Source organism: Chanodichthys erythropterus, chromosome 16, assembly GCF_024489055.1.
Source record: "Chanodichthys erythropterus isolate Z2021 chromosome 16, ASM2448905v1, whole genome shotgun sequence".
Lineage (NCBI taxonomy): Eukaryota > Metazoa > Chordata > Actinopteri > Cypriniformes > Xenocyprididae > Chanodichthys > Chanodichthys erythropterus.
Window position 1 is genome coordinate 17,960,467 of NC_090236.1, and position 24,425 is coordinate 17,984,891.

The window sequence follows — 24,425 nt, forward strand, 5'->3', positions numbered from 1 at the left end:
CTCTTTGAAATTTTAACTCAGAATTATGTGGATCATAATCATAATTTTCCCCAATTACAATACCATCCGGTCTCATCCTCACTAACAATTCTTCCAGTTTTCTTCCACCCTCACCTCTTTTTCATATTATTTATATATAAACAGTAGTAAAGTTTTTTTTTTTTTTTACATTATTTTCAGACACTTTTCTTCTCCACCTTTCACCTCACCTCTACCTTACATTCCCCCTCTCTTTTATCAAATAAAGAAAGGTGTGTCACCATAAACCTGCCGTGAATACATGTCAGCCCTCTAGAACATGTAAATGTTTAACTAATCTATGAAATGTGGATTTAAAACTTGCATTCTCATTTAGGTAATTCTTCAGCTGGGCTTTTTTGCTTTTTAAAACTACTAGTTCATGGTTGGGTATCGTTTTAATTTGAGCCATTCCAATTCTTTTCGATTCCAGTGCGTTAAAAACATGTATTTATATTTATTCTGTATCTTTTGGAAAAACATTTTCTTGCAGCTGATTTCCATTAACAAAAATCAGGATCCTACAGAAGCCTCAATAACACTAACATTTTCCCATTGTTTTAACAAAAATACCTCAGCAAATTCAATTTCAAGTAAAGACAAGTAAACAGTGGTAAAATAAGAACAAATAAATAAATTAGCAATAGCACAAATCAATACAATTGAACAAAGTGCAGGTACAGAAATTGTAATCAAATGTAAAATAACACAGTTTTATTTTTATAAATAAAATGAAGATTAATCCTTATTAAAGTTACAAAAGTTATTCAGTGAGTGATTTTCTTGTTCTTTTGTTCTTTGATTAACATTAAAGGCAGAGACTACAGCAGGTTTATTAGGCTGCTGTCACTTTAAGACCTCATGCAGGATCCAATATAGCCTACTAGTGATGCAACTAAATGAAAACTCAGGGCAGAGTCTAAAAATTCAGGATGCACTTGGCAGAGAACTGAAACTAATAATAATAATAATAGTAATAATACTAAATATTCAATTAATTATTCAAATTTATTTAATAACAAATAGCTAAAATGGGGTTGTTCTACAAACATTACATGTGCATTTACATTGTACATAAGGCATTTTTTATAATAACTTTTAATAACAGAACTGTTTCTACTCCAGTTTGTTGGTAAAATATACACTTTTAAAAGACAATAAACTGTAATGACTTGTTTTCAGGACAAATTTATTCAAACACATTAAATAATGAAGACAATGATAGGTTAAGTAAAAATATAATTAATACAGTGCAGCAAAATGCTCTTCTCAACAGATTTTTTTTTTTCTAGCTAACTAATAGGCCTAAGTTTATGGACATTAAATAGGTTTCTTGAGGTAAATATAACTTTAAGTGACATTCTGAACACCGATTAAGCGATTGCACGAGACAGGATTCCTTTCAGTAAGTTGTAATGGACTTTTCAACATACCTTCTGGTGTTCATCCATGTTTATTCCGTGGTCTAATAGTAGTAATAGTAGCTACAGCGATCTGTCACGCCGTAGGCTATCTGAGCGCCAACATGACATTTATTTTTTGAATTTTGTTGATAGTTGAAATTTTAAATTTGAAAGTTTAGACTTTGTTTCATATTAAATGTCCACTGAAGTGTTTTGGAACATGCAGCATTATTCAGTGTGTAATTTCACTGAAACAGGAAGACAGGGCAGAACATAGCGAATAGCTCCGCCCCTTTTTTAAAATAGCCAATAGTCACAGCTCGGACAGAGCCGTTGAGCTAGTTAAAGCTTTAGTTTCCTTCTAATCTCTAACCGTTTCTCCTCATCCTCTATATCGCTTTAAAATACAGCATTCTGTGTAGAATTTAAATGGGTCTGATATGTTCCCTTTCGTGGGAACTATCGACGCTACGTCGGATGACGTGATGGGAACCCTCTGTATTTTGTGTTCGTGAAGCACCTCTGTATCCAACCAATGAAAAGACGTGACGTCAGAGACGGTGACGTCATGGATCAGGAAGCTATAAAGCACACCTGAACACAAAGCACGCCAGCTTCTGTTGTCTTCAGCAAGCGCTCTCTGTATCTTGTGTCTTATTTGGTGTTGTTTGTCTTATTACATATAAACAAGTCAAGATCTCTTCGTCTGAGGACAAGAGTATCTCACACCAATCCATATATTTATATATAAAAAAGACACGTATTATGGTGAGAAACAGCAGGGAAATGGGAGTGAGCCAAGCGGCAACCTCCCCCTGTTTCTCGTGAAGCCAATACGGAAGTGAATTAAACTGCAATTCATCGACTGGCCGCTAGGGACAGGCTGCAGAAGGGAGCAGAATCTCATTGACCATCATGTTAAATTAGCCAAGTTTACAGCAGAAAAAAACATGTTTCCAGTCTGGTTCATATAGTGGTTTTGGTCTATACTGCGAATTTTGCCCTTCATGACAACTCTGAGGGGGGTGATTTTTTTTTTTATAGCTCATCTGTTTAAATTATATTAAGCCTTAAAGTTCTGCATAATAAAGGGCGTGGTCACTTGAGTGACAGGTATGCTGCTGCTGTCTGTGAGCCGTCATGTTACCTCGGCAGCTCATTTCAGCCGCTGAATTTGGCATCTCAGTCGTATTTGTGCTTTTTTTCTGTATTATTTTATACAATATGGATTGCTGCATACTCAAGACAGATGTCAGTCTGTGTACATGTGCTCGCATGCAGAACACACGTTGTTGGATCGTCGTGGCATTGGCTAAAAGTTTTGTTCCTGAGATGTACTAAGTTACATACCTGAGATTTACTTACTACGTACGACAATACCAGGAGGATATACAACTCTGACAGCACTGCTTGGATATAACTAAAACTGCTGCACTATTTTGAAAAATTATACTTTGGATACGTGCTCATTAGTTTGAGAGAACATTTGAGAGATATATATACATCTGGTACATTATATATATATATATATATTTTACCCAAGTGCCACGGATTGGATTTATCTTGCGATCTCTATTTCATTATAAAGGTATGAAATCCCATTTGATTTGTGTTATTTGCCCACCCCACACAAATTAATTAGCCTACTGGTGTTAGAGCATCTAACGTTATAACGTTATCGTAAAAAAAATCACCGTAGATTGACAGTAATCCTTTAATACTTTCTAATGATATTGCTATCCTTATTATTAATATTTTAGATAGTATCTAAGATAGATAGCTAGGGCGGGCGTGGTTTCAGCAACAAGTCGCATGGGCTCTAACTTCGTCCCGCCTCTTTGCCCATTTTCAGTTATCCGTGAGTGACGTGCGGTCACGTGCAGCTAAGATGGCCGCGGCCTCATTTACGCGTCAAATTATTATTTTTTCCCCCACCTGACCGAAGCCTTTTTTTTATTATTAAATGTTTAACAGAAGAAAAACAAACAAACAAAAAAAAAACAATAACAACAATTGTCATCATCATATAACAATAAAACAATACGCCAAAGTCCATGGACTGCAATCTTTCAGTCCAGATTAAGTCCTTAAACACATCCATTGTTCTCAAAGCCTTCAGGTTTTTAGAGAATTCAATAGAGTCAAAATACATTTTCATCTCATGTTTAAATCTTAAAAAAAGAGGTTTATTTACGCGTCAAAACTGCTGTTCAGAACTCTATGGGTGACGTCACGGACACTACGTCCATATTTTTTTACAGTCTATGGAAGCACGCTCTGCGGTTTCTTCCCCCGGGTTGAGGCACCGATACTCACATGTCCAGCTCTGAGGAGGTGGATATTGTGATATCGATCTGAGGATCGCCACATCACAGTCACACACACACATATCGTGTTTCAAAATCACACGTTTATAACAAATCAATCGTGAACATCAGTTTGATTTTCCCCCTGTGCTACACTACAAAGTATGGAAGCCCGTTTCCGCCACTAAAAAAAAAAAAAAAAAGCCACTTAAAAAAAAAGCCACAAAAAAAAAAGATTAATTGCGACTTTTTATCTCAGAATTGCGAGTTATAAAGTCAGAATTCTGAGATATAAACTCGCAATTGCGAGTTATAAAGTCAGAATTCTGAGATATAAAGTCGCAATTGCGTGATATAAAGTCAGAATTCTGAGATATAAACTCGCAATTGCGAGTTATATAGTCAGAATTCTGAGATATAAACTCCTAATTGCGAGTTATAAAGTCAGAATTCTGAGATATAAACTCGCAATTGCGTGATATAAAGTCAGAATTCTGAGATATAAACTCGCAATTGCGTGATCAAAAGTCAGAATTCTGAGATATAAAGTCGCAATTGCGTGATATAAAGTCAGAATTCTGAGATATAAAGTCGCAATTGCGTGATATAAAGTCAGAATTCTGAGATATAAACTCGCAATTGCGTGATATAAAGTCAGAATTCTGAGATATAAACTCACAATTGCGAGTTATAAAGTCAGAATTCTGAGATATAAACTCGCAATTGCGTGATATAAAGTCAGAATTCTGAGATATAAACTCGCAATTGCGAGTTATAAAGTCAGAATTCTGAGATATAAACTCGCAATTGCGTGATATAAAGTCAGAATTCTGAGATATAAACTCGCAATTGCGTGATCAAAAGTCAGAATTCTGAGGTATAAAGTCGCAATTGCGTGATATATAGTCAGAATTCTGAGATATAAACTCGCAATTGCGTGATATAAAGTCAGAATTCTGAGATATAAACTCGCAATTGCGTGATCAAAAATCAGAATTCTGAGATATAAACTCGCAATTGCGTGATATAAAGTCAGAATTCTGAGATATAAACTCGCAATTTCTTGATATAAAGTCAGAATTCTGAGATATAAAGTCGCAATTGCGTGATATAAAGTCAGAATTCTGAGATATAAAGTCGCAATTAACTGATGGTCAGTGTCTGTCTATAACAGTGCATCAACGATAGCCGTGCTATGGAAGCCCGTTTCCGCCACTAAAAAAAAAAAAAAAAAACGCCACTTAAGAAAAAAAAAAGCCACTAAAAAAAAAAAAAAAAGATTAATTGCGACTTTTTATCTCAGAATTGCGAGTTATAAAGTCAGAATTCTGAGATATAAACTCGCAATTGCGTGATATAAAGTCAGAATTCTGAGACATAAAGTCGCAATTGCGTGATAAAAAGTCAGAATTCTGAGATATAAAGTCGCAATTGCGAGTTATAAAGTTAGAATTCTGAGATATAAAGTCGCAATTGCGTGATATAAAGTCAGAATTCTGAGATATAAAGTCGCAATTGCGAGTTATAAAGTCAGAATTCTGAGATATAAAGTCGCAATTGCGTTATATAAAGTCAGAATTCTGAGATATAAAGTCGCAATTGCGAGTTATAAAATCAGAATTCTGAGATATAAAGTCGCAATTGCGTTATATAAAGTCAGAATTCTGAGATATAAAGTCGCAATTGCGAGTTATAAAGTCAGAATTCTGAGATATAAAGTCGCAATTGCGAGTTATAAAGTCAGAATTCTGAGATATAAAGTCGCAATTGCGTCATATAAAGTCAGAATTCTGAGATATAAAGTCGCAATTGCGTGATAAAAAGTCAGAATTCTGAGATATAAAGTCGCAATTGCGTGATAAAAAGTCAGAATTCTGAGATATAAAGTCGCAATTGCGTGATAAAAAGTCAGAATTCTGAGATATAAAGTCGCAATTGCGTGATAAAAAGTCAGAATTCTGAGATATAAAGTCGCAATTGCGTGATAAAAAGTCAGAATTCTGACTTTTTTTCTCGCAATTAACTGATGGTCAGTGTCTCTGTCTATAACAGTGCATCAACGATAGCCGTGCTGCAGTGAAGTCTGAAGCTGTTGGATGTATTAAAATGTGCCACTTCAGCTTTGTCTGATTTATTGCGCCTCCGCCACAGCTGATTCTTCTTCTTCTTATGATTATTATGATATTGTTATTATCGTGCAAAATTCATTAGTGTATCCATTCTGTTAAAAACACCTTTTATTGTCCAAATCAGTAGCGGTTTTAGGCACGGGCGCTCGAAAGGGGTCTCGCCCAGGGTGTATTTCAATGTAGAACCACCACTGGTCCAAATACCTCGACTGTAATTTGCAGAATTGCATTATTCTACCCTTGAGTTGCAAAGTAAATGAAACATGATAGGTATTGGTTGTTTTAGTATTAAGCCCACTAGATGGCAGTAAAAGCTGTTTTTTCTCCTTAAAACGCTGTGTACAAGGTTACCGTGGAAACATTCTATATGCATATTCCTGCATAATGCATATGTCCGGAGACTAATCTTTATTGTGTCTCCTCCAGTAAAATCCTTTATGATGTCCTCTATTTTATGTATAAAAATAACAAAGCAGCAATCCTGATGGTCTATTTAATGTATAATAATAACAAAGCAGCAATCCTGATGGTCAGTCGCAATGAAAGGAAACGCAAGCAAAGTAAGAACTGTGAGAAATAACGTTTCACAGTAGTGAGAAAAAGTCAGAATTCTGAGATATAAAGTCGCAATTGCGAGAAATAAAGTCAGAATTCTGACTTTATATCACGCAATTGCGACTTTATATCTCAGAATTCTGACTTTTTATCACGCAATTGCGACTTTATATCTCAGAATTCTGACTTTATATCTCGCAATTCTGACTTTATATCACGCAATTGCGACTTTATATCTCAGAATTCTGTCTTTATATCACGCAATTGCGACTTTATATCTCAGAATTCTGACTTTATATCACGCAATTGCGACTTTATATCTCAGAATTCTGACTTTATATCACGCAATTGCGACTTTATATCTCAGAATTCTGACTTTATATCACGCAGTTGCGACTTTATATCTCAGAATTCTGACTTTATATCTCGCAATTCTGACTTTATATCACGCAATTGCGACTTTATATCTCAGAATTCTGTCTTTATATCACGCAGTTGCGATTTTATATCTCAGAATTCTGACTTCATATCACGCAATTGCGACTTTATATCTCAGAATTCTGACTTTATAACTCGCAATTGCGACTTTATATCTCAGAATTCTGACTTTATATCACGCAATTGCGACTTTATATCTCAGAATTCTGACTTTATATCACGCAATTGCGACTTTATATCTCAGAATTCTGACTTTATATCACGCAATTGCGACTTTATATCTCAGAATTCTGACTTTATATCACGCAATTGCGACTTTATATCTCAGAATTCTGACTTTATATCACGCAATTGCGACTTTATATCTCAGAATTCTGACTTTATATCACGCAATTGCGACTTTATATCTCAGAATTCTGACTTTATATCACGCAATTGCGACTTTATATCTCAGAATTCTGACTTTATATCACGCAATTGCGACTTTATATCTCAGAATTCTGACTTTATATCACGCAATTGCGACTTTATATCTCAGAATTCTGACTTTATATCACGCAATTGCGACTTTATATCTCAGAATTCTGACTTTATATCACGCAATTGCGACTTTATATCTCAGAATTCTGACTTTATATCACACAATTGCGACTTATATCTCAGAATTCTGACTTTATATCACGCAATTGCGACTTTATATCTCAGAATTCTGACTTTATATCACGCAATTCTGAGATAAAAAGTCGCAATTAATCTTTTTTTTTTTAGGTGGAGTTTTTTTTTTTTTTTTTTTTTAGTGGCGGAAACGGACTTCCATAATAAAGCGAGTTGGGATACACACGATTTATGTGTTGTTTGCTGGGAGTGGAGCGTGCAAGTCAGCTCACAACTGACAGTGACAGTGTTCATTCATAAAAATGTCCCGAAGAAAAGTATGCACTAGCGGGAGTTTGTAGCTCCACTCCTGTTGGCTTTATTCTCGAGGGAATAAAAGTATATTGCAAAGCGCGAATCTCGCGCTTGCCGAGGCAGAACTTGGATTCAGTTTTCATTTAAGTATATAGCTCAGATCTCGCGCTTGCCGAGGCAGCGCGTAGACTGAGTTTTCATTAAAGAATATATGGCTCGGATCTCGCGTTGTCGAGGCAGCGCGTAGATTAAGTCTGCAAGAATGAAAATACAGCTCGGGTCTTGCGTTTGCCGAGGCTGCGCATATATCACGTGTCCGTAATTATGCATGTGTGTGTATGTGTATGTATATATTAAGGGATCTGAGTAGACGGGAGTTCCCTTTCTCTCTTTCCCTAAAATACCTTGCGAATTATTACGAGCTATAATTCTTTTTTGTATTCTAAATATATTCAGTCTGTTCAAAAATATATATTTATATAAGAACTGGCTGCATTTAATTTGAGGATTAAATGAAATATTGAATACATTAAATTCTGAGGAATTTAAAAGTCCGGAGATAGGACGGATCTGAGGACCGTCATTATCTCTCGGAAGGCTTCAAAGAAGAGGTCCTGACATTTATAGTGCAGGATCTCTCGAGGGCAGCCCCCTCCAGGGGGATTGGGATATCGGGTCCTCCTCGGTGCCCTCAGGGGATCGTTCTGTCAACCCTGCCACCAAGCGTGAGTCAGGGCACAGCAGTTTCCACCGATCCTCCGAGGAGGGTCGGCCAGCACGTGATTCGTCTGTCTGCCGGTGCGCCGCGTCAGATAGACGAGCCAAGTGCTCAAAAAACACCAGAGACCAGTCTCGAGAGACTGGTTCCCTTAGTAGAATATTTGGAAGAGTGGAAAAATCTCCCGAATGTTTCGAAGTGGGTGCTGCTCATGATAGAACAGGGCTACAGAATTCAGTTCGGTTCACGACCGCCCAAGTTCAATGGGGTGCTTCCTACGGTGGTAACCCCAGAGCAGTCTCTGGTGATGGAGCAAGAAGTAACGACGCTTTTGCATAAAGGGGCTATAGAAAGGGTTTCCCCTCCCAGCAAAATGTCGGGCTTTTACAGCCGCTACTTCATTGTTCCGAAGAAGGATGAAGGGTTGCGTCCGATCATATATTTACGTGTGCTAAATCGATCCGTAAAGAAGCTGAAGTTCAAAATGCTTACACTCAGACAGATCATCCCTCAGATCAGGTCCGAGGACTGGTTTGTATCGATAGATCTGAAAGACGCATACTTTCATGTATCCATCCATCCTTCACACAGGAAGTTCCTCAGGTTTGCTTTCGGGGGCGAAGCTTACCAATACAGGGTTCTTCCGTTCGGCCTATCCCTCTCACCCCGCCATTCACGAAGTGCGTGGATGCAGTGCTGGCTCCGCTGAGACTCCAGGGCATCTGCGTGCTGAACTATATCGACGATTGGTTGATATTAGCTCAAACAGAACAATTGGCAGTTCAACATCGAGATGTTGTTCTATCGCACATGAAGAGGCTTGGGCTGAGGCTCAACGCCAAAAAGAGTGTGCTGGTCCCGAGTCAGGTTGCAAACTACTTAGGTGTAATCTGGGATTCCACCACGATGCAGGTGCAGTTGTCCCCTGCTCATGTGAGTTCCATTCTCGGGGCCGTGAAAGGGGTGAAGTTAGGCCAGTCACTCACTGTAAAACAGTTTCAGAGACTGGTGGGTCTGATGGCAGCTGCGTCCAACGTTATTACTTTTGGCCTTCTGCACATGAGACCCCTACAGTGGTGGCTCAGGACCAAGGGGTTTTCCCCGAGGGGAAATCCTTTTCGCATGATCAAAGTCACGCGCTAATGCCTTCGTGCTCTGGTCAATTGGAAGAAGCCTTGGTTCCTATCCCAGGGACCCGTGCTGGGGACTTCTGGTCGTCGTGTAATGCTTACGACAGATGCTTCCCTCACGGGCTGGGGGGCGATCATGAGTGGTCGCTCGGCTCAGGGTCTCTGGGAGGACCATCAGCACTCCTGGCACATACATCGGCTGGAGATGATGGCGGTGTTTCTTGCATTAAAACACTTCCTCCCAGACCTGAGAGATCACCATGTGTTGGTCCGCACGGACAACACTGCGGTGGTCTCATACATCAACCATCAGGGGGGCTTGTGGTCTCGCCTGTTATTCAAGCTGGCCAGTCGCATCCTCCTCTGGTCCCGGGGAAAGCTCCTCTCGCTGAGAGCAGCTTACATCCCCGGGCGGTTGAATGTGGGAGCGGACGCCCTGTCGAGGCAGGGCGCGAGACCGGGGGAATGGAAACTCCACACCGAGGTGGTGGAGTTGATATGGAAAACTTTCGGTCGAGCTCAAGTCGATCTATTTGCCACAGAGGAGTCAGCTCAGTGCCCTCTGTGGTACTCACTTCAGCACCCAGCACCTCTAGGGCTGGATGCCATGCTACAGACGTGGCTGAGGCTACATCTGTATGCGTTCCCCCCAGTCTCAATGCTCCCGGGAGTTCTGGAGAAGGTTCGCCAGGAGAAGGTCGACCTACTATTGGTGGCCCCTTACTGGCCGACCACAATATGGTTTTCGGACATAATGTCTCTACTTCACGGCTCTCCCTTAGAACTTCCTCTCAGGCAGGATCTCCTGTCTCAAGCGGGCGGCATGATTCTCCATCCCCACCCAGAAATGTGGAAACTGTGGGCCTGGCCCCTGAGGGGGCAAGGCTCATAGGAACTGGTCTCTCAACCGAGGTTTTGGAGACCATCCTTCACTCCAGAGCTCCCTCCACGAGGAAGTTGTACTTATATAAATGGAAATTGTTCTCTGTGTGGTGTGAACAGCATAATTTGGACCCGGTCCATTCTTCTGTCTTTGACGTGCTTCAGTTCCTTCAGGAAAAGTTCTCGGAAGGTTTAACCCCTTCCACGCTGAAAGTATATGTGGCCGCTATTTCGGCTCATTATATCCCTGTAGGGGGCTCCTCGCTGGGTCGAGACCCCCTAGTAGTATGCTTCCTCCGTGGTGCACTCAGGTTGAGACCTGTGGTGTGCACAAAGACCCCGACCTGGGACCTCACTATTGTGCTCCAAGGGCTGGCTGAGGCTCCCTTCGAGCCAATACAGGAGGTGTCAGACAAGTTCTTGACACTTAAAACTATCTTTCTCTTGGCCGTCTCTTCTTTGAAGAGAATTGGTGATTTACAAGCGCTGTCAGTCGCTCCATCTTGTCTTGAGTTTGCACCTGGTATGGTGAAAGCCTTTCTGCATACCAGGCCGGGCTATGTTCCAAAGGTCCGACGAGGGTCCCAGGCCCCATTGTACTTGAGTCTTTCTGCCTGCCTCCTTTCGCAAACTTGGATCAGGAAAGGAAGAATCTGCTTTGCCCTGTAAGAACATTAGATCCGTATGTTCACAGAGCTGCCCTGTGGAGAAAAACAGAACAATTGTTTGTGTGTTATGGGTCCCCTAAGAAGGGGGGCCCAGCATCTAAACAGCGGATGAGCAAGTGGGTGGTCGAGGCCATCTCACTTGCGTATGAGACGAGGGGGCGCCCGTGTCCTTTGATGGTGCGGGCTCACTCCACGAGAGGTATGGCCGCGTCCAGAGCTCTCCTATCTGGTGTCTCTATGGACGACATTTGTGGTGCGGCTGGATGGTCATCCCAGCAAACCTTTATCAGATTTTACAATCTTCACCTTAACATCACTCCGGGGGCCAGGATGCTACAAGATAGCAGCCAGGCACTCGGAGAGACGGCGTAGTTGGGATTGCGTTCCCATCACGTCATCCGACGTAGCGTCGATAGTTCCCACGAAAGGGAACGTCTCGGGTTATGAGTGTAACCCTTGTTCCCTGAGTAAGGGAACGAGACGCTACGTCACATGGCCATATCTCCTGCATACCTGGTGCGCTTGCTTCAGACATTTTACAGAAGCTGGTGTGCTTTGTGTTCAGGTGTGCTTTATAGCTTCCTGATCCGTGACGTCACCCGTCTCTGACGTCACGTCTTTTCATTGGTTGGATACAGAGGTGCTTCACAAACACAAAATACAGAGGGTTCCCATCACGTCATCCGACGTAGCGTCTCGTTCCCTTACTCAGGGAACAAGGGTTACACTCGTAACCCGAGACGTTTTGTGGTGCGCCGACTCACACATATAATCCGGTCTGTGCTCTCGTGCATCACTGCGGGGTCGTAAACGTGGATTGACAACAGACCCGGAAGAGAATACAATGCTGAATAAAGTCGTAGTTTTTGTTATTTTTGGACCAAAATGTATTTTCGATGCTTCAAAAAAATTCTAACTAACCCAGTGATGTCACATGGACTACTTTGGTGATGTTTTTATTACCTTTCTGGACATAGACAGTATACCATATATACATTTTCAATGGAGGGACAGAAAGCTCTTGGACTAAATCTAAAATATCTTAAACTGTGTTTCAAAGATGAACGGAGGTCTCACGGGTTTGGAACGACATGAGGGTGAGTCATTAATGACATAATTTTCATTTTTGGGTGAACTAACCCATTAAGGCTAACATATTCATACTAAAAGCTAGAAAACTTAAATTTTGATTTCAGGTAGACTTTAAAAATAACAATACAAAATTTTTTTTTTGCGATTGGATGGTAGGCACGTTCATTTTTAGTGAAGTTTTGTTCATGCTGCGCATCAACAGAAAATAGCACAGACAGCGGACATGTTTAACTGTTTAAGACAATGACAAATGTTTAACGGTATCCACTTTGAGTACATGAAACAGACGCTGAACACAGTGAAAATGTCGCTTCGGAGAAGCGCTAATTCCATGTTTCAGTAACTGATTTCATCCCAGTTGTTTCGATTTTCGATTCCCAACCCTACTTCAAAACGTCATGCTCGTTGTGCATATTCTGTGCATTCCTGAAGGTCTCACTTTATCAGTGTGCTATTTTAAGTCACACATTCACTTCTGGACACCACATATTTATTCCAAAATATGATGCACAGAAAATATGAAATTGCTGCAATAGTAAATATGATGTAATACTGCAAGTTTGGGTCTGTCATTGTATTTCTGTGATTGCATGTGATTGTTATTTGATGCATTTATGGCTGTTTGTCATAAATCAACTTGTTTGTAATAAATTCACAACTTCAAAACATGTGTTTTGTCTGTTGTATTGTTTACACATGCTTATAATGCATTAACATCCTTTAACTTCATTGACCAACAATTGTTTTGAGGGTGGCTTCACAAGAAGGTTATCGCTTATATTAATCTTTTTAGGATACTATGAACAATGCTTTCTATGGTAATACAACTCTTAGAGAACCGGTTGTAAAGTGATAGCCTACATAACCTGATACAATTGTGTAGTCCTTTCTGATGAGAGGTTATGATGAGGTTTTGTTAAATTGCCTAAAACTGTTATATTTTAAAACATTTTAATAAAGCGTTAGTTATGTTATTCCTACAAGGCAATAAAGGACAAAAAGCCATTTTCTGTCAATATAAAACTAACTTGAATTGCATGTGCAATCTTTATGTTAATTATGGATGGACTGAGATTGCACGTCACGGCGCATCTAATTTCTTAAAATAAAGTAAAGTTATTTTTTTCTAAGGAAGTGAAACGTGAAGGAAACCGAGAGGTTTATTTAAAGGCTATTTGAAAAAGCAGAAGCTTTAAAAACACCTGGAAAACGTAGGCTAGTTGCTATCGAAATTATGTAAAGGTGTAGCCTAATGTAGGTTATTTCCATAGATATAAATAGGCCTGAGCTGTCTAGACTATATCCATGGAGACACTTCCGTCTTAACGCCATAATTCGAAGTAACCTACCAGGATCTGAGAAATGTCAAGATTTTTCACTGTAAAATAGTCATAATTATATATTTTCATTATTGCCAGCCTGTTTCGTTTTGCTGTAAGGGGTGTGTTCGCGACCAGTAGACTGTTTCCCGGGAAGGAAACTCATGTACAGTGTGTGGGGAAGATAAAGAGCGAAGAGAAAACAGCTCTGTGGGATTGTCGCTCATTAAAAGATTTTTAAAAAAATCCGACCTCTCAGAGTGGGTTTTAGGAAAAAAAATAAGTTAGGAATAAAACACGAAATCTACGGCGTCAACGTCAACAGTACTTCTCTTTGATTATCAGGTGAGTTGGCACATAAAATAGGATGTAAAAACGTATTGTCAGGTAGGCTAACCTGTTTTATTCAAGTCAGAACTAATAAGACAATCGCATTATGCTATGTAACAAAAGTAGCATGTTTAACGGTTAAATCAGGTGGTAATAAATCCTTAAAGTAACAGGTTACATCTGTTACAGTATCCATCCCAGAGAATTGTCATGTCATTGTTATGTACGCTTATTATGCTATTTCACTACAACTATATTAAGCCAAAATACTGAAGTCTTAGTGTAAGAAAGTAGCACTGATACTAGAAAAAATAATAGTAACACTTTATGATAAGGTCTCATACATTAGTTAATTCATTAACTAACATAAACTAACAATGAACAATATATTTTTTTACAACATTAACTTTGTTAATGTTTGTTAATAGCCTAAAATGTTCATGGTGATTCACAGTGCATTAACTAATGCTAACAGAAACAAGTTTGATCATTAAAAAGAAGTAAATATTGAGAGTAACATTAACTATGTTTAATAAATGCTGAAGATGAAGAAGTATTGTTCATTCTTAGGTTAACTCATTTTAGTTACACTCTAAAAACTGCTGGGTTAAATATGGACAAAACCAGGGATTGGGGTTTTTTTTACCCAGCCATTTTTTTCAACCAATTTTGGATTTATTTTTTAGCCAGCAATATATTAATATAGTAAAAGGCATGTTTTACCCAGCTTGGGTTGTTTTTAACCCAGCATTTTTTATACTCAACAATTGAGACCTTATTATACAGTGTTACTGCGCAAATGATCAATATAAGTTTCTATTAATCACATAATTAGAATTCTAAAAAAATATGAAGAGATTCTCAAAAGTAGATGATATGGCTCATTTAGCAATTTATTTGGCAATATTTTGTGTCCTTCAATGTTAACTATTTGTTTTTTTTTTATGTATGAATGCATTATGCTGTAATGGTTATGCTGCAGTTTATAACAATAAGTGTAATTTTAAAAGTGGTATAACAACTAATGTTACAAACCTCTTGCATTTGAGTGGATTACAAAATCTTTTTAGGATGACACCATGTGATTCCCAGGTAATTTCTGGTCAATTCCTATGTGTTCTCAACTTGAACATCGTATATTAATGCCTTCACGTTTTACGCATTCATTGGCATTCAAAACTCTGTTAGGTTGCCGGAATTCTATTCCATACAAAGCATGGAAAAAACATACAGGAAAATATTTGCTTAACTTGCTTTTCTGGTTTGCATGTTTGCAGAGAGTAATTTGCAGCTGTCCACCATGACAACAAATAATGGTGAGTGTGTCAAAACCTTATCATCAGCAACCTGATCCTGACAGCTTTGTGTTAAATTGCTGTTATACAGTATATAACTCTAAACACCCTGTTCTTTGATACTCTTTAAACCAGGTTACCCCACTGACTTCCAACCACAGAAAAATGCAATTCATTCTGCTCCTCCATATAGCCAGGGACCAGCCCCTCCTGGCCACGGTAAGGGATTCTAAGAAAAGTTAGATTTTTCAAACTCTTATCTCACTTTTTCAGATCCTGACGATTAATACGTCATGTTTTTCCTTTCACAAGTTCAAGTGCCCATGATGCCGGTTCCACAGAGACCCGATGGCTGTCCACCAGGACTAGAGTACCTGACGCAGGTAGAGCTTCACTGCTGCACATCAACAGTTCTGTATGATGCCACTGTAGACAATGGATTTTTTTTTTGTCTTACATGAGATGGTATCTTTTTAGGAAGTGGTGACTAAGTTAGTTTTGTGGCTTTGAAATAATTATATAAATGCCCCACTTCTTGGAAGAACTGTGTATTACTAGAGAAATACTTTCGAAACACTACCATCCATCCATGCCTTTCAAAGTCCTAAATATGGTTTTCAACATTTATTCCCTTTTTACAACACAGATTGATCAACTTCTTGTCCACCAGAAAGTTGAGCTAGCTGAAGGTAATACTGTGATGTTATATCCACTGATATTACTTAATATTTTGAATGTGTTTAAATTTACGGCATATTACTTTTCTATAAGTCCCATCCCTATGGTAACTTTTGCTTGATCATATAACCTTTACACAACACCTCATATAGGACTGAACTGAAAATTTCCATGAACAATGTGATTTTTAATAAAAATGAATGTTTTAACAGAATAATACAAATGTAATTAATTTATAGTCATGGAGACTATAGGGTGGGCTCATTTTACTCTGCATATCAAGTAGCCAATAAGTATTGACACCAGTTAGCAACCCTAGCAACCAACCCATAGAATTCCATTGAAAAAAGATGAGAGGGATATTTTTGTATCAGAACATCACAGAGATAAAGGGGTGGGATGTTTGGACTCAGACTGGCAATTTGTTTTTAAATATCGCCCTGGGAACCATTTAGAGCACCCTAGCAACCATATAGTAAAATAAGCCAGCCATATATCGACATCAGAACATTGTAGAATCACATTGTTGATTTGTTTGTTTGTTTTGATTCAAACTGTGAAATAGTCTTTAAAAATCTCCCTGGAAACTATCTAGTCACACCCTAGCAACCATTAATAGAACCTTAGCAAACGTATGGCCATATCTTTGCACCAAGACATCATAGAGACACTGCAGTTGGTTCTTTTGATCTAGACAGGTATCACCATGCAAACACTACAGCCACACCCTAGCAACTGCCTAGCACAGCCATAGCAACCACCCAAAACACCTTAACAACTGCCTAGCAATACCCTAGCAACCATTCAGAACACCCTAGCAACTGCCTAGCAGCCACATAGCAATGCCCTAGCAACCACCTAGAACACCCTAGCAACTGCCTGGCAACCACATAGTATCTATCGTGTATTGCCACGGCAAGCACCACTCAAATATTCTTCAGAAAATGTACATATCTGGTCTTTAATTTATATTTTTATTTATCATTTATTTATTTATTTATTTATTTATTTATTTATTATATATTTAATTTTATAGAAGGTGAAAGAAATCCCAGCCACAATGTTTTAACTTATTTTGCTTAGAAACTTCAGTAATATTAATCTGTATTATTAATTTTACAGTAATCTGTAATTTTAAACTATTCAAACACACAGGACTTCCATAGAATTATAACTGAAAACAGCATGTCTAATAATATGGCATATGGCTACAGTTGATGAGGTAGGACATTTGGTAGTAACATTTTTAAGATGGGACATTTAATGCAGTGCACACAATTTGACAAATACACACAAAATTATTTTATAATTTTATTTTGATCATGTTATTGTTTCATATTACAGTTATATTGGGCTGGGAGACCAATAATAAGTACATGGTGAAGAACAGTATGGGGCAACAGGTGTTTTATGTCGCTGAGGAAAACGACTGCTGTAACAGACAGTTCTGTGGACCATTGCGCTCATTCGTCCTCCATGTTCAGGATAACTTGGGACAGGAAGTGATGACGCTCACACGCCCTTTGAAGTGTGGAAGCTGCTGCTTCCCCTGTTGCCTGCAAGAGGTAAAACATATTTCTGTTCTTTACTTAATTAGTTTATTCAGGTTCCAAATCCTTTGATTTGAATGTCAGGCTTAGTGGATGAAGACAAGGCTGGTTGATGAAAGACTGTAGGTTCAAACCTTAGAAGCAGTGATTCAAGAACTATTATCATTATGATATTATTGAAAAAAAAAAAAAAGGTTTTAGATGAAATTAAGATGAAATTAGATTGATACAGTTAAAAAAATTTGGGGTTGGCAAGATTTTTTAGTGTTTAGTGTTTAAATGCTCAGTGTTTAAATGCTCACCAAGGCTATATTTATTCAAAAATATGTAGCATAAATAGTGTCAAATAGTATTACAATTGAAACCTGTTGAAAAGAGAACTGTTATTATTAATTTATTATCAATGTTGTACTGCTTAATTTTTGTGGAAACTGTGATACAATTTGTTAAGTTCAGAAGATTTGAAATAACTTTTTTGTAACATTATAAATGTGGCACATTAGTGTATTTGTCAGACCGTAAACAAACCCGTCACCTTGGCCAAAATATTAGAAAATTCGACTCGTCGGTATCTATGAAATAAACATGTTTAGACCACCGGATATAAGTATATTTGGAAACACTTTATTTTACAGTGCCGTAGTTACACATTTCTACATGTATTTACATGTACTTACTATAGTAATAACCGTAAATGATGCACAATAATAATACAGTAACTAACCCTAAACCAAACCCTAACCCTAAGTGTAACTCTATAGCAAGAACTTGTAGTTAATTAATAGTACTCAGTACTTACATGATTACAATGTAACTACGGCACTGTAAAATAAAGTGTAACCATACATTTTAGCAGGGCCGTAACCACCATAGACATTGAGGGGGACAAGATATATTCCATTACGCAGCGCTCTGTATGGTGTTAGGATGACAAAAAGGTTTAAAAGTTACTATTTATTCTGGTCTAACAGCACTCATCAATGTCAAAACAACTGACAATCAAAATCAAAGTAATCAAATCAAAGAAGACGGGTTTTACTGTTCACAGAAGCAGAGCGTGATTTCCAGCACAAAGCATCAGTTTAACAATGAAAGAGAGTGAGGTAAAATGTAAATAGTGAAACATTTAATACATTTCAACTGTTTTGCAATAAAAAAGTTAAATGACCGTCAGTAACATTCAGTGATGCAAACTACTTGACTTTTTTCTCAAATATGGCTATTTTGAATAGAAAATATGCATTTACGTGATTAATGTAATTCCTAAATGAGTGTAATAAGTCAAGAAACATTTTACATTTTCGACATATTACGCATACAAAAAAAGTACATGTGTGCATATTTTAATGCAAATGAATGCAAATATTATTTGCAAATAGGTAAAAAATTATTTCCCAAGTAGAATTAGACCTAGAATTTCCTTCACTGTTCTATTTCTGTATTCTTTGTAAAAAAATTGTTTTCCCCCAATGTTCAAGACAAGGTTACGGCCTTGCATCTTAGATACACAATTTCAGCAGTTTTACCATGAATACAGACAAGTTACCATGATACCACCACCACCACCACCAACAAAAAAAATTAATTGTGACTGCTTTACTATATATAAAAAAAAAACATGCTCATTGTGATCCATTTAACAGATGCATCATTTCATGGGAAGTTAGATCAACAGCTTGAACTGCAACTGGTGACAAACAATAACAATACAGTGAAATAATCAACCAATTATCTATAAAAAAAAAAAAATATATAAAAAAAAAAAAAAAAAAAATCATATCTTTAGCCGACTCACATGTCAAATGTGCCAATTAAAATGTGACTTTGTGAATCAGGCTGTCCTTAACTAAATTGTTGCAGCCTAATATTGAAGCTAGAAAGCCTATGCACTTGGTAATTATACATTCATCTTGACTGAGGGGGAAGGATAGTCCATATGAGGGGGTCCAGTCCTATATCAAAGTGATATAACTTTAGCCTCATTAAAAGAATGAAATTATTGTAGATGTTGTCCACCAAATAAAAGTAATGTGGTGCGACCCATGTGCAGGGTAAAAGAACATAAAACAGGAAATGAAATCATAGTAAAGACCCCTAAACTGTATCAAGGTATATTAGTCTTTTAAAATATCAGATAATTCAACCTTTTAATGACAAGGCAAGGTTAGTATAGTTGTAAGTTGTAAAATATAATGTGGCATGACTTACCAAAAAATTAATATCATGATTTTAATATGTTAATATATTAATAATAATTTATGATATTTGTAAAACATAATCCTCACTCATTTTTGAACACTCATGGACACTCTTAAAGGGTTAGTTCACCCAATGAAATGAAATTTCTGTCATTAAGAACTCACCCTCATGTTCTTCCAAACCCAAAAAGTCCTTTGTTCGTCTTCAGAATGCAAATTAAGAAATTTTTGATGAAATCCAAGTTTTTTTTTTTTTCATCCCCCACAGAAAGCAGTGAAATAACCGTCATTCGAGGTCCAGAGAAGTAGTAAAGGCATCATTAAAATAGTCCACGTGACTACAGTGGTTCAACTGTAATGTTATGAAGCGACCAGAATACTTTTTGTGCGTAAAAACAATCAAAAATAATGACTTATTTCAACAATTTCCTCTCTAACCTGTCAGACTTGTGCGCAGTTCACGCAGCTCAGCGCTTATGTCCGAACGGCAGCTCGGTATTGGACAGCTCCTGCGTCAGCATCACACAATACTGAGCCGCCTTTCAGATGTAAACATGGAAGTGCTAAACTGCGTTCACTGCGTAAACTGCGTATGAGACTGACAGGGTAGAGAAGAAATTGTTGAATAAAGTCTATATTTTTGTTTTGTTTTTGCGCACAAAAAGTATTCTTGTCGCTTCATAACATTAAGGTTGAACCACTGTAGTCACGTGGACTATTTTAACAATGTCTTTACTACTTTTCTGGACCTCAAATGATGGTAATTTCTTTGCTTTCTATGGGGGATACAAAAATGAAATAATAATAAAAAAAAAAAACCTTTGATTTCAACAAAAATATCTTAATTTGTGTTCCGAAGATGAACAAGGAACAACATGAAGGTGAATAATTAATGACAAAAATGTTATTTTTGGGTGATTGCTGAATCACCTACCAGCCTATGCATGTCATGTTTGACTGTAAAATGAGGAAGTTATCTGTTACATTTTCAAATCAACTTGACTATTGCATAACTGATGTGTTGCATGATGGGTAGACAGCAATGCCACCATCAATTGTCATGCTTGCGATTTAATTAACAGCTTATGCCACCTTGTGATATTAAAGATCTACTATATTTCAAAGATAGTTATGCCTAAACTGCTCAAGTCGCTGCTGATGCATCTTTTGTCTCCCTATTAGCTTGAAATCCAGTCTCCACCAGGTAACCCAATTGGATATGTGATCCAGAATTGGCATCCCTTTATTCCAAAGTTTACCATTCAGAATGAGAAAAGAGAAGCAGTTCTGAAGATCGTGGGGCCATTCTGTTCCTGCAGATGCTGCGCTGATGTGAACTTTGACGTATGAACAATATAAGACAGACATATTGATGATAGTTTTGATCATTTGACTTAACATGTTCTTGTTTGAAATATTTCTCAATTTTGTCACCCATACTTCCTCTTTCAAATGAGAAGACCAAAAAAACAACAACAACATGTGATCCTATCAAATTACATACCACAAAAAATGTTGCATGATCATAAATAATGATTTGCTTCTAAACAGGTTTTGTCAATGGACGAGTCAACAAAGGTGGGCAAAATCTCTAAACAATGGACAGGTCTGGTGAGAGAATCTTTCACTGATGCAGACAATTTTGGAATCTCCTTTCCTATGGATCTGGATGTGAAGATTAAAGCTGCTCTTTTTGGAGCATGTTTTCTCATAGTAAGCAAAAATGGGTCATTACTGTATGTCACCATTTTTCTTGTTAGACCAGTTTTCTAAACTTCCTATATAGGCTCTTTGTTTCAGCATAGGGAATAATTTGATATTCTTGTTCTCTTGTAGGACTTCATGTTCTTTGAACACAGTAAATAAACGATAGTTGTCTGGATGTCATGTAAGTACACATATTGCATATGAGGATATTTTAAAATGCCCACATGATTTGACGGAACATAGTTGTAACTATTGTCTTTCAATTAATATTTCAGGTTGAATTTTGAACTCCTTATTCTGAACATGGATTCAAATGTGGATCACTCTGCTAAAAAAATATATTACACACATTAGTGTACATGTTATTATACTTTTATTAATGTTCTTGAGCCACCACTAGGTGACAGCAATACTCTTTTCAGTACTGTTGAGATGTTCTAGGTATCAACAAAGTACCTGCTCTATGGAAGGTTTTGCTAAACAATTAACTATCTTCAAAACTTTAAGGCATTTTTATAAACAAACCTGTAACAAGCAAAATGATTGATTAAATTTTACTCTCGATTTTTGTTTTTTGGTCAGCAGTTTTTTGTCCATTGCTCTTTAAGATACAATTTCATCCATTCTACTGTGAAAAAAGAGTAATATCTAAATTAACTGATTTTATTCATGTCAAAAATATTATTTAACATCACTGAATCAACCTATAAATACATGAATGTATACCAAGAAAAGTATTTTTAGGTAGAAATAGCTAAGTTAACAATTGCAGGCTACCACTTTTTACAGTCTATGCATCACTGGTGGTGCATTCAAATATTTCAAATTAAAATGCAGTTAACATAAACATATCATAAACATAACTGTGTAATTATTCTCATTATTCTAAATAACATCCACAGTTTTATTTAGCACTTTTTCCCAGTTGAATTGCTCTTCAATCTCGTAATTATGCCTTCTTGGAAGTTAAGGACACATTATATAATGAATAACACTTACTTTTTTACCTTACTCTTGTTATTCAAGTTTTAATGTTGCTCAGCAACAACACCTTATTTATACACCATAAGGATGCTGTTTGCTCCACTCAGGAGGAAACATTTGAAATGATCCTTTGAAAAAAGTCCTTAGCCTTATCCTGGAAAATAGATGTTCATCTGTAGACTTTTCACTAAAATAAACTATTTAAAAAAAAAAAAAAATGCGACGGAAACCTCAAAATTCACCTTTTAGTTTTAGAATAATACACTATACACTATGGTAAACTACATTTTAAATGTACTATTTTTGCAGTATATGCTGTGCACAGTATGCAAATATATGCAAAAAAAGTATGCATTTATAGAATACCCCAAATGTGCCAAAATGCGAGTATACAACCCAAGCATACTGTATGACACCGCATCCTTTCTATTTCCAGTGTGGCGAATGAACCTGAAAAAATTATTATTTTTTTTTACTTCTGAGATAATAACTGGACACCACTGAATTCATGTGGAAACAGCATCGCATTCTGCTCTGTGCAGTGGATGTGATTGCATATTATGTTCTATATCACATACTATTATAAGATTCAAGACAGACACACTGAGAGGGCTGAAATTCACTGATAATAAAATCAGTTAAATACATTATTCCTGTCTGCCTGCATTACTCTAAACCTTTTGAAGACCAGAGCATGTCATCCTAAACTTCCCCCTCCACACTATTAAAAATGTCAGCATTTACAGTGCATACTGTGCAGTATGCAGTAAACAGTGAAATATTATTTGAATGGAAATGGAATGTCAAAATGTGTACATAGCCAAGATAAGAACTGTTTAACAGTGACGTAGACAAGATAAACTGAACATAGTTCATATTCTAAAACTAAAAGGCGATTTGTCTTTCTAAACAGTGTTATTTGTCACAATTTTATGTAAAAAGTCTATGGATGAACATATATTTCCTTCTTTGAAGTTCAATACAACTTAAAGTCAACAAATGCATTCAAAATTGACATCTTATTTCTTAATGTATGTTTCTGTTTTAACACAATTCATTGGTGCTTCTTGTGCCAAGGAAAATCAATCCATCAATTAAAAAAAAAAAAAAAAAAAAACCTTTTAAAGTCCACGTGAACCGGAAGTTGCAAACTAATTTTCTCCAGTGTTGTGACGGATTTCCAAGTGAAAGGGAATATTGAATTGAGGGCAGAGTTTTACTTTAGCGCTCCTCCTCTCCATCTCTCTCTCATAGCAGACTAACGGTTGCAGAGGAGTGGTTTACGCGTTTTAAAACCCAAGCCGTCAAACTGACGTTATCAGAGAAGGAACGCCATTCCAGACCGGAAGTAACTTTTCAGATTTTGATTAAAGATTACCCTGACAAACAATTGTTTTCTGTGTTTAAACTTGCACGGATTAATTGTTTACCACAAGACTAGTAATATGCACTAACAAAGTAAATAAGGTCAATTTTGATTTCACGTGTACTTTAAATTAAATAAGCTTTTCCATCTCTGAAACAACTTTTGTTTTCTGGCTGCCATCAAAAATCCCTCTTACATTTTTAACCCCTGCCATCCAACCACCAGCTCTAAACTGATAACTATTGAATGCTTATTTGCTTTATATCTCACAATGCGACTTTCGCGATGTGACTATTTCTTGTATTTGTGACTTTATATCAGACATTGTGACTTTATATCTACAGTAGGGATGTGACTATTTCATGTATTTGCAACTTCATATGTAACAATGTGACTATTTCTCACAATGTGACTTTATTTCTTGTATTTGTGAGTTTATTTCTCACATTGCAAAATTTATATCTCGTGATGTGACTTTATTGAATTAAGTCAAGTCATGTTCATTTATATAGCACTTTTCACAATACATATTGTTTCAAAGCATCTTCACAGTGACAATAGGAAAATTCTTATCGAGCTAAAGTTGTTTTTTTATTGAATCACTTCCGTTGTAAAAATAGTTAATTATTACTTTAGGGGCTGCTTAAATGACACCTTTCCTAATGAAAACCGAATACCTTTAATGCATTCTTGCCGTTCATTTACGTGTTTAGTCTATAGGTTTACGTGTTTGAGTGTGTATGTGCACAG

General features: G+C 37.1%; 1 protein-coding gene across 1 annotated transcript; it reads left to right on the forward strand.

The window, feature by feature from the left end:
• The first annotated feature begins 13,680 nt into the window (after positions 1-13,680).
• Positions 13,681-21,883, forward strand: LOC137002845 (phospholipid scramblase 1-like). Its single transcript, XM_067362756.1, has 10 exons — positions 13,681-13,912; positions 15,175-15,213; positions 15,328-15,411; positions 15,505-15,575; positions 15,839-15,881; positions 17,215-17,435; positions 20,801-20,962; positions 21,170-21,331; positions 21,455-21,506; positions 21,601-21,883. Exons 2-9 carry the CDS (start codon positions 15,198-15,200, stop codon positions 21,482-21,484), a joined length of 789 nt encoding a protein of 262 aa, XP_067218857.1. The 5' UTR covers positions 13,681-13,912; positions 15,175-15,197; the 3' UTR covers positions 21,485-21,506; positions 21,601-21,883.
• The last annotated feature ends 2,542 nt before the right edge of the window (positions 21,884-24,425 follow it).

Excerpts from the sequence above, each read along its gene's own strand:
- LOC137002845 (XM_067362756.1), top strand. Across the intron at positions 15,576-15,838 it reads GACTAGAGTACCTGACGCAG|ATTGATCAACTTCTTGTCCA; the intron begins GTAGAGCTTCAC and ends TTTACAACACAG. Across the intron at positions 15,882-17,214 it reads GAAAGTTGAGCTAGCTGAAG|TTATATTGGGCTGGGAGACC; the intron begins GTAATACTGTGA and ends TTCATATTACAG.